The 14665-nt window shown below is 40.1% G+C and overlaps 1 protein-coding gene across 3 annotated transcripts in view; it reads right to left on the reverse strand.

Moving 5' to 3' along the window:
- FAM114A1 (family with sequence similarity 114 member A1) overlaps positions 1-14665 on the reverse strand; it is a 68539-nt gene that overhangs the window by 38476 nt on the left and 15398 nt on the right. For all 3 annotated transcript variants that reach the window (XM_072807458.1, XM_072807447.1, XM_072807449.1), the window contains exon 3: positions 8465-8552. In XM_072807458.1, coding sequence (XP_072663559.1) covers positions 8465-8552 — 88 coding nt within the window. The remainder of the gene's footprint in view (positions 1-8464; positions 8553-14665) is intronic.

A 14665-nucleotide genomic window follows, 5' to 3' on the forward strand; every position in this document is an offset into this window, starting at 1 on the left:
GGTCTCTCTGGCAAAGTGGTAACTTATGGAAGCAATAGCAGTTCCCTGCACCACCCTGGATGACCGACTAGCTCTAGGGGTACTTTCTAGTGGTTCCCTATAGTAAAGCACCTGTAAATAGGGCATCAACTAACTCATTCAGAGGGCTCCCTCCATGCTTTAATTTTTAATGTGATGTTTCTTTTTTTTTCCATTTCTTTTCCTTTAAAAATGGATACGTAAAAAATAAACTTTTTAAAAATCTCATAATCTCATTTTCCTGATATATCTGTTTGATTTTGATTTAAAAATTTTTTATTTATTTTTAAAGATTTTATCCATTTGTTTAGAGAGAGACAGAGAGAGTAGAAGCAGGGGGAAGGGCAGAAGAAGACAGAGAGAGCCCCAAACAGACTACAGGCTGAATATGGAGACTGAGGCAGGGCTTGATCCCATGACCCTGAGCCGAAATCAAGAGTCCGACGCTTAAAAGACTGAGCCACCTGGCACCCTTCTGGTTGGTTTTTAAAACAAAAAATGTACATATTATCAAATTCAAAGAGTTTAAAAACACAGACTACAGAGAGTGGACCAGTCTCTCTCTCCCTCAACCACTTCTGACTTACTAACATAATAGGCAATAGAGTCCATGAACTTATAAGGGCCTATGGGAGCTGAGCTGAGATCAAGAGTCAGACCCTCAACCTACTGAGCCACCCAGGCACACCCTATGGAAATACTTAAGCCCTGAAAAAAAAATATTGCTTCTAAAAGACAAAAAAAAAAAAAAAAAAAAAAAAGGAAAATTTGCCAATTGGAAATAGAAACTATTCAATATTTACTTCAATGTATTCAAAATGTGATATAAGGTCAACTGGATCAACTGTAGTTAAATGAATCCAACTCTTACATAGTTATATGTAAATTATGTATTTAATGAGGCATGTGGCTATATTTCATTGCATTTGCTGTGATATGAGGGACTTCAAATAGAAATGTGCTTGGCGCTCTTAAAAGACTGTGACTCTGCCTTCCTCCTCACCACCCCACCCCCCATTTCCCTCTAAAGATAACAGCTGTTTGTTTCTTGTTATTTCTTTCATAAAAAATCTTAAAAAGTATACCTACTTCGAAGTGTTCTGGACTTGGCTTCTCCCACTTCAAAATATACAGCAGAGGTCTCAGCACATGCAAGTGCTCCTCTGCATCAATGCAAGACATCTTTGAGGAGTCATCCTGACCCCCAACCCCCTCAGCTCCCTAGGGCTGAGGCAGGCAGAGGCCTCAGACACAACTGCATTATAGTTCAGCTTCTCCTATGGCCCAGTTCTGCTTCCCAATTCACTTTCCTACAAGGCTTCCTCCTGACAGCACTTCACACAGAAACTCCCACAGCCTAATTTCTGCTTGTGTCTCTCCTGGGCATCTGATCTAGAACACTGATCTATCTGCTTCCTTCTTTTTAATGGTTGCACAGATTATTCTTCCAAATGGCCATGTCACATTTTAACATTCTCTGTGGGTGCATACTTGGGGTGTTTCAAGTTTTTCACATCTGCTGGGTGAACGCCCTCACTTCCTTTAGGTCTGCTCAAATATCACTTCCTTGAGGACTATCCTTCACCATCATTTTAAAACCTTAACTCCATTTTATGTTTTTCGTGGACTTGCCAGTTTCTAGCCATCTTTGTTGTTTTACTGTTCACTCTAATGCATTGTTTATTGTCTGTCTCCTCCCACTTGTATGTAAGGCCTACAAGGGTGAGGATCTTTGTGTCATTTGTCACTGCTTATCTCAAGTGCCTACAATAGCATCTGGCACAGTAAGTATTTGCTGGGTGAATTCAACATTGAACATCTTTATATATATTAAAGAATTTTTGCAACAGATCAACAGAACTGTTGGGTTAGAAGTTATGTGCATATCAAATTTTAAGGACAGTGCTAACTGCTTTTCTGAAAGTTGCATCAATTTACACTCTGGGTGAGTTTTTGAGAAATACGATAGTTTGGAAATACCTGCTTCATCTCAGACTCCTATCAAGGAATTGAAGATAGTATAAAAAGTTGTGAGGAGTCATTGTTTAGAAAAACACACTGATGATGTTGCTTCACTCAGCTAAAGCAAACGTCAGTGCAGCAAAAAGAGGAGGCATTCAAACTTTCTTCTGGAAAAATCTTCTCTCTCCATAATGAGGGTTGGTGTCCACTCTGTAATCAGATAGTCACTTTTTTTTAGGTTCAAAATTGATGGGGTGCCTGGGTGGCTCAGCGGTTGAGCATCAGCCTTTGGCTCAGGGCATAATTCCGGAGTCCTGGGATCGAGTCCCATATTGGGCTCCCTGCAGGGAGCCTGCTTCTCCCTCTGCCTGTGTCTCTGCCTCTGTTTCATTGTGTCTCTCATGAATAAATAAATAAAAATTTAAAAAATTTGACAAGAGTCTCTGAACTGAGAGCGTATGCCTGGCCATCAGAGATTCATTAACTAAAAAAAAAAAAAAAAAAAAAAAAGAGAGAGAGAGATTCACTAACTCCTGGGTCTTATTCATAGATTATAAATGATCGTGAACAAACTCCATGCACCAACCTATAATCCTGTAATCTTTTGTATTGACAATTCTTGAGAATTTTCACATCATCAGTGATGTCACCTTCAAAAATGAATCCATAAAAAAAAAAAATGAATCCATGTGATATCGATAGTGATTTGTCCCTTTAAGAGTTCTCATTGTAGTATGATTTTGACAAGTTTGCCATTCTCTGGAATAAAATGCTGTCATTATTTCTGACAGTGCTGGTAGAAGGGTTTCATTAAAATGTGCAGAAGGGGAAAACTGTGTAACTTGGAAGAGGGTGGGAAACAGGAAGACTGGTAATTTTGAAAAGATAAATATAGACATCAGATACACCTCTCCCCTCTCAGGTAGTCCTATATAGGGTGTTTAGACTTATAAAACTGTCAAAACTAGAATTAAAAACAACAAACAAACTGGGATGCCTGGGTGGCTCAGCAGTTGAGCGTCTGCCTTCAGGCCCAGGGTGTGATCCTGGAGTCCCGGGATCGAGTCCCACCATCAGGTTCCCTGATGGAGCCTGCTTCTCCCTCTGCTTGTGTCTGCCCCACCCCCCCTCTGTCTCTCATGAATAAATAAAATCTTTACAAAAGAAATTTAAAAATTAAAAAAAAACTAAACATTCAGGACATTTGTGGTATCTAGAAAGAACTTGCTCTATTCTTCTATAGAAGAATCTTTACCTTGGTATATTCATGTATGTTTCAGCATTGTCGACTTTCACGTTGATTGTCAGGTTATCTATCCCTTAGCTTAGCAATATAGTCTAGGAATAAGTCAGGTCTCTAAGATGCTGGCAGGAAATCACATCTGGTTCTCACAGTATCATTTTGAAATGATTGTGAAAATAATAATTTTTTTTACGCTTTCTGCCTGGATCTAAAATAATAACCATTTTAATTTCATTTTATGAACTTGTCTAAAGGCAGGGGTGGCAGGTGATCAAGTTTTCTTAGAATGTGATGACAGTGTAGCTGCAGATGAAGCTAATGCAAGAGTTACAGTATCTCCAAAAATAGTTGTTGGCTGAGAACTGTTTGATTTTATATAAGCATTGGGGAGGTCACTTTTTCTTGTTTTTCCCTTAACCTTTGGGTCAAAGTAGTGAGGCAAAAGACAAAATATAAAAGGAGTAGCAAGAAGTCAATCAGCTTCTTGTATTTTCCCACTTAGTATGGGGTTATAAATATCTTTCTCCTCCTATATATAGCCATAGACTATGGAATCATCACATTACAGAAATTGGAAGGAATCTTAGAATTTCTCAAGTTCCCCCACCCACACTTTTCCAAATAAGGAATCTGAGTCTGAGAGAGGTTAGGTGCATGGTGTTGCTAGTTAGTGACCAACCTCTGTGATCACAGGTTAGTAGCAGTGAGGACCGGGGCTCAGGTCTTTGTGACTCCTTGGGTCCAGTGCCGTTTCCAAGAGAGAACCACTCTCCAAATCCAAATGTTTCAATTCCAAGTACTCTCTTGCTAACTATGCACAGTTCAAACTACTGTGACTGCAGTTTTTCAACAAGTGTAAGAAGTATTGGTTTCTGTTTCTAGTGTTCAATGACAGCTCTGTGTTTTGTTACCGACTACGTGTTTTGCACTCCTGTCTGCAACTGGATTTACCCTGGGGGTGACAAGAGGTTTCCAAGTGGGAATCAATTGCAATGGAATATGCAGTTATTTTCTTTCTTTACTTTCCACAGGCAATTTATAAACTTTCAAGAGCTCATCTATCGCTGTGAGTGCTCTGTTTTCCAATATGTTTCTTTGCCCTGTGATAATAACCTATTAGCACTGCAAAGTCTTAGGCAGATATTATGGTTGTACATAAAAGTGTGTCTGGCTTGCTTCTCTCAATCCCTAGGCAGCAGCTTGATGTAGATGACAATCCAGGATGGCACCCATAGCTTTTTAAGCCCTATTCCGACCCTCTGTTTCAGACCGTGAGCCTAGCTATGGCACCCCTCCATTTGTGGGATGCTAGTGATCCCTATTATGTTTTGGGAGTCAAATTCCCAGCCATTACGATTGCCCATTTCCAGCCTCGGAACCCATAACTTCAGCCTTTCCCGATGCTACATGTTGTAGTTCTCTCTCATGTCCACAGAGAAATACTTACCCAGTGTTAAAGTACATATTACTATTAATTTAGTTACTGTTACCATGGATAGGCATGATACCATGTCTTTACCAGAAATCTCCAAAATATGCCTTCAGAGCAACTTAGGGATGGTATTCAGGATTATTGCTTTGGCATTCATTGGGGTTGTGACAACCAGGAACAGGTTTCAGCTCTGCTTTTCTATTTTTCTTTTTTAAAAAAATATTTTATTTACTTATTCATGAGAGACACAGAGAGAGGCAGAGACATAAGCAGAGGTAGAAGCAGGTTCCCCGCAGGGAGTGTGATGTGGGACTCGATCCCAGGACCCCGGGATCACAACGACCCGAGCCAAAGGCAGACACTCAACCACTGAGCCACCCAGGTGCCCCCTGGCTCTGCTTTTCTAAAGATAGCTCCAATTTGTCTAATAGGATTCTTAGAATAGGCATCAGCATTTCAAAATGTCTTTGAGCCCCTTTATGTGACCTTTGTACCTTGTGGATGCAAACAAGATTTAAATGCATCTAAACACCCCAGCATGTAGCTAGAGCCATAAAAAATAATAGGTTTCCGGACTTAGTCATATAACTGAGGAAGACTTCGAACAGAAAACAGAAGTGTGCTAGGTAGTTTCAAGAGAGTGACCTGCAGTTTCTGGGTCATTCCCCTCCCTCTTTGAGCATGGGCAAAACTGTGGAAAAGATGAGATTTCACTCCCGGGATTAGGTGACGTTATATGGCAAAGGTGAAGGGACTTTTCAGTTAAGTAAGGTCCTTAATCCGTTGAATTTGAGTTCATCAAAGGAGATCATCCTAGGTGGGGCTGATTTATCAAACAATCTTTCAAAGGGCTGAGGCTCTTCCTGAAGGGAGAGATTGGAAACCTGGGTGACATTACCCTGTTGGCTTTGAATAAGGCAGCTTGTAGGAGCTGAGAGTGACCCCTGGCCAATAACCAGCAAGAAAATGGGGGTGTCAACCCTACAACCTCAAGGAATTGAATTTCGCCAACAACTTGGATAACTTCAAAAGATAACCCTGGATATCACACGAGGACACAGCCAGCTGACTGATTTCAGCCCGGCAAGGTCACTCAGCAAACAGCCCAGCTACCCCCTCCCTGAGCTCCTGACCCACAGAAACTGAGATAATCAACGCATATCATTTTAAGCCTCTTAATTTGTGGCAATTAATACTGTGTACAGCAGTAGCAATGAATATAAGAGGTTATATTGAACTTCATTCTGATAGTTTATGGGGTGATGTGCAAATGTCATATAGTCTCAGAAAAACTGTATCTGCACCAACCACAGAAGGGAAAGTGGCAACAGTGAGCGGCACAAGGATCCTGCTGGTCCACGACAATTCTCTCTCTCTAGGCTTTTCCAGATCAATTACTGCACAAAGCCAGAAGAGAATCACCAGAGATTTTAAGCGGCTGCAACATTAACAAGGTCCAAGCATTTCTCATCTTCATGGTGCCTTAGACACAGGGAAACTTCAAGAGTAACAGCAAATACAAGCCCAGGCTACAGGTTAAATACACTGACTTCAGATCAGATTAAAAGATGAAATGTCCCACCAGTATGAGGTGGGACCTGCCACAGGAATCACAGCCTGCTTTTTAAGCACTAAAGCAAGCATCATCTACTGGTTGCACTTGAACCAGGTAACAAAACCCAGAGGCCCTGGAACGCAGTCCACTGGACCACAGCTGCACTCAGCTCTATTTGTGCAAAGGTCAGATTACAACAGGACACCTAAGAAGATAATGGACGGTAAATTTAACAGGCAAGCTGTCCATCGGTGGGTGGAAAACTCTGTAAGGATCCAGTGAAGCTCAAAGTCAAAGGAGTAGACATAGCTGCTGACTGGCAAGACACAACAGCAAACACACCAGCTGGCAGCAGAACAGGTACAGGTAGGGGCACCTGTACGCGTAGCAAAAACACCCGAACTGCTACCCACGGGGCAGCTGGTTTCAGAGTCTACTGTGGAAGGAGCTTATATTTAAAATTTTAATGAGAAAGTAAATCCTTCCTATAATAGAAACTTTCAAAGCACCGAATTCATTATAAGGGCAGGGCAGCTCTGGACATGATTTGTACTGCTAGAAGCCCCCAGAATACTTGATGTTTTATGACCTAAACCATGAGGAGAGCTGTATAATTTGGTAACCATATTATTTACTGTTCTATGGCTTATCAAGTGTCAAAAACTTTTGGAACCCCGCAGTTTTAGCTTTGGGGTCAGAAAGCATGTCACTTTTATATGCCGTCCTGGGGCAAGATCCATGTGAGAGCCATTAAAAGCTCAAATGTTTTCCTTAGGAAGCAAGATGCCTCCAGGCACCTGTCTTCAGTCTCCTGAAGAGACTCTATCCTGATCAGAAAACAAAACAGGCCCCTCTACTTTAACTTGGCTGGTTTTTCCATCTGCGTATGTAGTATCCACAGCACACCTGGCCCCTTCAATAAGCAACAGAAAGAATCTGCTCTCCAGGGTCTCCTCAAAGACCAACATTTATCTGACCACCATCTCCTTCTTGCCAGAGTTCCCTGATATTCCAGTCATGAGGTAGAGGAATGTAGTCTACCTATTCTTGTAGGCAGTCTAAGTTCTATCAGATTAGACATCTGGCCCTTAAACTGGAACCACAGTCCATTGGAGTGGGGCAAAGGACCTTTGGCTTCCTATCCCTTCCGCTTTTAGGACTAACAGCCATGGGCTACACCGTGAGAACACCTGACTCAGATGACCTGACAGCTATGTTACCCGGGGCTTCCCCTGTCCTGCTCCTTGCTCTCCACCTTCAAGATGAAATGCCTTTGCTAAATTAGCTTAGACATGTTGATGTTACACCTTCAGTTCTTAAAAAGAATGCACATGAGAAATCGTCACACGATGAATATTTTGACAAACCCATACCGATGAAGACATTGTCCAATATATTTTCTCTTTGTATATACAGAGACAATACAAGAAATGACTCCAAAAATTTAACACCAGGAAAAGCAATTTATCTAGATAAACTAAGTTTTGGGCTATCATTCCATGAAAAATTGATTATCTACTGGCAGCCAAGAAGCTCAGAGTCAAGGTCAATGCTCAATTATAGTAACTCTATCGGCCTTGGGATATATATGCTATATCCTTCATACCTGCATATGTTATTGAAATACCTCAAATCCTTTCAAGAAGTGGGTTAGTTGTATATTTTTAAACATTCAGGGGGGGAGGATAAATACAAAACTTTAAGGATAGAAGAGCCCAAATCTTATATTTTAAGATGCAATATAATATAGTGGTTAAATCTATATTACTTGGTTCAAATCTCAGCCCAGCTACTTTTTTTTTTAATATTTTATTTATTCATGAGACAGAGAGAGAGGGAGAGAGGCAGAGACACAGGAGAGGGAAAAGCAGGCTCCATGCAGGGAGCCTGACGTGGGACTGGATCCCTGGTCTCCAGGATCTGGCCCCAAGCTGAAGGCGGCGCTAAACCGCTAAGCTACCGGGGCTGCCCAGCCCAGCTACTTCTGACTTTGGACAAAGTCTTACCCTCTCTGTGATTCACCTTCTTTACCTCTAAAATGGACAAAACAAAAATACCTCTTTCTAGGGATATTTTGAGGAACAAATGTATCAATATATGTGAAGCACTTGGAATGGCAAGCACTAAAAATGATTGCTCTTCTTATCTCACAGGCTAATGGTAAGCTCTATCAGTACATGGTATGATCAAAATGTCAAATGCTATTATTAGGCTTTTGAACTTCATCCACTCAAATGCAACATATAATTCTTACCGACTGTAGCAGATGCTGATGAGAGCAGAGATTTGCCCCAGGAGCCCCAGCCTGCCCATCCCCCTCCAGGTGAAGGTGAATCCACAGTCTGTAGGAAAACAGATTAGCAGAAGGTTAGCAATTCAGTACATGCAGGAATGAAAAAACACTCATTGGTTCGAAACAAAAAGGTTTTTAAAGAAGTTACCAGTAACCATATCTCCCTGGCTTAAAGTTTATAAGGGCCATAAAAGAATACACCAACCCACGTTTCAATGTGTACTTTGGAACAAAATTGTTTAGTAGTGGTGTTGGCTTCAACTGGCTCAGCTTGAAGTGAGAGGAAGGGAGTTTGATGTTAAAAAGACCCATATGTCCCCTTGTCTGGAAGAGAGGGACCAGGCTCCAGGGGGAAACCATTTAATACATTAGGGCACAAAGTGATTTGAAGAAGTTCAAAACTCTGGCAACTCTGACACAACTAAACAAATATTCTCTTCCAGGTAGAGGTAACTTTCAGATCTCTGAGGTGATAGGAGGGAGCTCTGGGATGTCAGGTAAAGAAGTGTCTAGAAAAGCACCAATGAGCTGGGGGATGGGGAGAGCAAAACAGGTACACTTTTGAGGTAGACATTTTTTTTTAAGGTTTATTTACTTCTTTGAGAGGGGTTGGGGAGGGAGCAGAGGGATAGTTTTAAACAGACTCCACGCTGAGTGTGGAGCCTGACACTGGGCTTCATCTCATGACCCTGAGATCATGACCTGAGCCGAAATCAAGAGTCAGATGCTCAACCGACTGAGCCACCCAGGTGCCCTGAGGCAGACACCGTTCAAGGTGTCCACTCCACTCACAATGACCCCTGTAACTGTCTCTCTCACTGTCCCTGGGCTCCGTGGATTCAAATTCTTCTGCCTAAGTATTTGGATGGAGATTGAGAGACCAGTTCAGCTTAAGCTGGTTGCCTGACTAGAAGATGAAAACTCAGGCAATGTAGGGTGACCATATTCAATCCAACATGCCAACTAAGGATGAAGAGAAATCAGAGTGAGTAGAATGAAAGGTGTACGCTCAGAGAAGCTGCTAAATCCCTGACAGCTTCTCAGCCCCTGCTTCCTGTCCTTCTTAAGGCCCTACTGCCTTCCTATCTTTGGGTTCCATAAGATTGCTGCAGAGTCTGTTTCTTTTTTAAATATTTTGTTCCCTGATGTATCTCCAGAGCCTAGACAAGGACATGGCACATAATGAGTGCTTAGTACATTTATTTGTTGAATAAATGATTGAAATTCATCCATTTTCTTAAGTATATAATAGTTTCTGTTACTTGCAACTGCTGAGCCCTGACTCAGTTAGTGGAACTATAGCTTTCCCTTATTATCTAGGAATATAGTCTAGAAAATGAGGCAACCCGATGTTTCTAGCAGCAATGTCCACAATAGCCAAACTGTGGAAGGAGCCTCGGTGTCCATCAAAAGATGAAAGGATAAAGAAGATGTGGTCTATGTATACAATGGAATATTCCTCAGCCATTAGAAATGACAAATACCCACCATTTGCTTCGACATGGATGGAACTGGAGGGTATTATGCTGAGTGAAATAAGTCAATCGGAGAAGGACAAACATATGGTCTCATTCATTTGGGGAATATAAAAAATAGTGAAAGGGAATAAAGGGGAAAGGAGAAAAAATGAGTGGGAAATATCAGAAAGGGAGACAGAACATGAAAGACTCTTAACTCTGGGAAGCTAACTAGGGGTGGTGGAAGGGGAGGTGGGCGGGGTTTGGGGGTGACTAGGTGACAGGCACTGAGGTGGGCACTTGACGGGATGAGCACTGGGTGTTATTCTATATGTTGGCAGATTGAATACCAATAAAAAAAATTATAAAAATAAAAAAAGAAAGAAAATGAGGCAAGATTACATTAGGAGTAATACATTAGGTACTGGAAAATCACAGCTCTTTCCTCCAAAAACAGAAAGAAGTTCAGTGAAATATTCCTACAGAGTTTGTAGCTTCTATAACTTTTGACCCAAGGTTGTCTATCAGTCAGACCCCCCCCTACTCCCTGCTGCCTTCTGCCTTTGCAGATGAGGGTGGTCATGTCAAAGAGTTTGGGCCAATGAGAAATAAATGAGAAGGCTTTTGCTTTCATGATAAACTATACACTTATGGCCAGTACCAACTCTTCCCACCATCCTTTTTTTCTGCCCTGAATGTGAATATGATGCTTGAAAATGAAGCAGCCATTTTTGTGGCCATGAGGGAAAGGCCAAGGAAGCATAGAGTCACTGGTCCTGCTACTGTTGAGCTACTAAAGCAATGTTTGAGTAGTTGACTGTCTTCATTCTTTCTGTTAAGTGAGAAAAAATAAGTTGCTATTTGGTAAGCTAGTCTATGTTGGATTCTAGTTATTTGTGCCCAAATTCTTAACTGATTCACCTATTAAATATCAAACACCAACCATCAGTGTAGAATACTGTCAAGAGAAAAGGTTATGGAATTAAATCACCTGGGCTTGACTCCAGGCTCTGTCATTTGGGGTAAGTTATTTAAGTCTTTCAAGCCATCATTTACTCATTACAAAATGAGACAAATGGTAGTATAAGAACCATAAATTTAAGAACCAATAACTTCACACAATTATTGTGAATTTAAAAAAAAATAATTCATATAAAGCTTTGAGCATAGTGTCTGGCACATAATAAATACTTCACCAATGTTAACTAGTACTAATAATAATTATTAATATTAATAATAAAACTATTTTTTTAACACTAAGAAGCAAAAAGCTTTGAAAGTTGGCTGACATTTATTTCTATCTGGAAACAATGAGGAGCTTGTTAACATGAATGGAAATACTCATGATTCATGACTGTCTGCTTTCATTTTTGGTGTCTACGTTGATTTACTTCACTTCTGCAATGGAAGCCAGTGGCAATTTTATACCATCATGAAGACAGATGTAAGTTGGTGATTAATATCATTCTTTCACAGGACAAATCACTACCTATGTGACTAGGGAAAGTTAATACACTTAGGGGTGACAGCTTCTGACTCAAATTTATAATACTTAATATGCTCTGACAGCTGGTAATTGACTAGCAAATGAAAATAAATGTTAAATGAGTCTAGAACTTTTCTGCAGTATAAATGACTACTTCAATTGCTTTATTAATAAAACTCCTTTGACATTGAGCTGTGACCTCGTGATCAGCTGCAAAGAATATTTGCTATCAATGGCAAATACTCAAATGACTAAATGTGTACATTTAATATAAAAACCATCTAAACTGTTCAACATGAATTCTCATCTTGAGTAGTCTCCACTTTATTTTTTTAAAAGGTTTTATTTATTTTTTAGAGGGAGAGAGAAAGTGTACAAGTAGGGGGAGCAGTAGGCAGAGGGAGAGATGTGGGGCTCAAACCTAGGACTCCAGGATCATGACCTGAGCTGTGAACAGACACTTAACTGACTGAGCCACCCAGGATCCCCTTATCTCCACTTTAAATGGCTTTAATGTCACACACTTATGAGTCTATAAAGTAGGCAGCATGATCTATTCAGATCTTTCATGATCAAGTATGATTATTTTAAAACTTTTTTTCTCATCCTCATCCCATGTAACCCCCACCGCCTTTAACAGCTTCACATACTAATTTGCAGAGAAAACAGGGGCCACTGGATGGGAACTCTCTTAACTTCCCATCCCCCCTCATAAACTCTCAGAAGGATGAACTCATTTCACAAGAGTGAATCAGACTTGGGTTGATGAAGAAGGGTAGCCAGAACTCAATTGAAGATCATAAACATCTGCAATTGTTGTGTGGTCCCAAGAATATGAAGAATGCAGGATTCCATAAAGTTCAAATTTCTTTAAATAGAAAATATATGTACGTATCTGGCATCCCATTTAAAGGTCTTTAACATTAGATGGAAAATACATTTATTTTAGCCTATCGTCTTTACATGTATCATTAGATAGAAAAGGAATGTACAAATGTTAGCATTCCATAGAATTTGAAGGTCTTTAACATTCAAATGGAAACATAAGTACCTGTTGTAAAAGAGCAAAGATCCACCTGGTTGTCTTATTTTCTTGAGTAGATCAAGAAACAGGTACTGTCCATTGCTCATATCTGTGAGATCAAACTCATTTTTAAGTTTTGTTACTCATGACAGAGCTGCTCTAAAAAGGGGCTCAGTGTGATGTTCAAGAAGATGGAAATTGCTCTGGCTGCCTGCAGTTCTGTCAAAATACTTGCTTGAAAATAGCTTCAGTTATTTCCCAGTAATTTTCTCCTTGGTGAAGTATGCATTATTCCATTCTGGGAATATTTAAAATTAAATGTACAAAGATTTAAAGCGTCAAAATCATGCTATTAATATTTTAATGCATATTTTGTCTTTTCTGCACTAAGAGAGTGAAACTTTAAAAAAAAACTAAGTGAATAATTGAATGATTAGATTTCTGATTTTAAGTTGAAATCATCCTATGTTTATACATTGTATTATAACATCCAACAGGTCCTCAGTTTCACTCTATAATTTAATTTAATAGGTTTATAATACTTCCTATACACTCAGCAAGGTTTTGTTTGAGTAGACAAATGAGGTGCTTAAAAAAGAAAACAGAATATATTGCATTTATATAGACACAGTTTTAAAATATTTGAACATATTTATGTTGGTAAAAAGGACCGACCATCCATCAAAAACCTCTTGAAAGTGCCTGTTCAATTTTGCTAGACTCAAATAGAGTAAGATTTGTGAAATGGATATAAAGTCTAGGAAATTGCATTTTTGAATTTATAACCTTAATACATTGAACAGTAATTATTTAAACCGAATTAAAAGTCTGAGTAGTCCTTTTTATTTTTAATATTTTTAAAGATTTATCTATTTATTTATTTGAGACAGATACAGAGTGAGAGAGAGAGAGAGAGAATAAGCAGGGGGAGAGACAGAGACAGAGAAGGGAGAAGTAGGCTCCCCACTGAGCCAGGAGCCCACTGTAGGGCTCCATCTCAGGACCAGGAGATTACAACCTGAGATGAAGGTAGATGCTTAACCATCTGAGCCACCCGGGTGCCCCTGTATCTAAATTTTTTATAAAAGATTTATTTATTTTAGAGAGAGCGAGAAGGAGAGAGAGATGGAGGGAGGGGCAAAAGGAGAGAGAGAGAATCTAGAGCAGACTCCCACTGAGTATGAAGCCTCATGCGGGGCTTGATCCCAGGACCCCAAGATCACAACCTGAACTGAAATCAAGAGTCAGATGCTCAACCAACCGAGCCACCCAGGCACCTTACGAGTAATCCCTTTTATGTCCAAAACACACACTAGCCTATACCAAAAACCCATCTAAACACAAATTTAACATAATTGCACCACCACTCACAATTATCTCCTTCCCTTCTAAAGCATTATGGAAGTGATATCTTCCTCTTAGTTAAAATTATCACCTCCACCAGAACCCTCCTGGGCCTGAATAGGTTGGTCTTCCCTTCTCTCCTGGCTTTTCAACCTTTCTCTATCTGCTACTTCCCAATTTAATCATGCACATGATTCCTCCACCTTAAAAATCAACAAGTGAAAATCACAATGACAAAATATTTCTTTAAAACCAGTCTGGTTTCTGCTCTACATCCTGCTTCTTCACCTCTTACAAAAAGTGCCCACTGTCCATACCCGCCCCCCTCCATTCTCCCACCTGCCACAGTACTCTCCCATGGCCATCAGTACTGCATAAAACCATTCTCATCAACGTCACAGCAGCTTCCTTTAGTAATTTTATTTCATGACCTTTCACTAGCATCTGAAGCTTAACCACTTCTATATATATATATATATATATATATATATATATATATATATTTTTTTTTTTTTTATTCATGAGAGACACACACAGAGAGAGGCAGAGACACAGGCAGAAGGAGAAGCAGGTTCCTTGAGGGGAGCCCGATGCAGGACTTGAACCCAGGACCCCAGGATCATAACCTGAGTCACAGGCAGATGCTCAACCACTGAATCACCTAAGTGCCCCTTACCTGTGTTTAAAAAAAAAAAATTCAACTGAGTAGATTTTAAAGATCTTCTTGACTTTATTCACTGATTTATGAACTGACCAGCATAACTGCCCCCACTTCATATTCTTAAACTACTCTATTTTCATGGCTCTGTCTTCTGACTCTTACTTTTTTGGCCCAACTTTTATCTTTATGA

The sequence above is a fragment of the Canis lupus genome, chromosome 2 (genome assembly GCF_048164855.1).
Source record: "Canis lupus baileyi chromosome 2, mCanLup2.hap1, whole genome shotgun sequence".
In the NCBI taxonomy this organism is placed as follows: domain Eukaryota; kingdom Metazoa; phylum Chordata; class Mammalia; order Carnivora; family Canidae; genus Canis; species Canis lupus.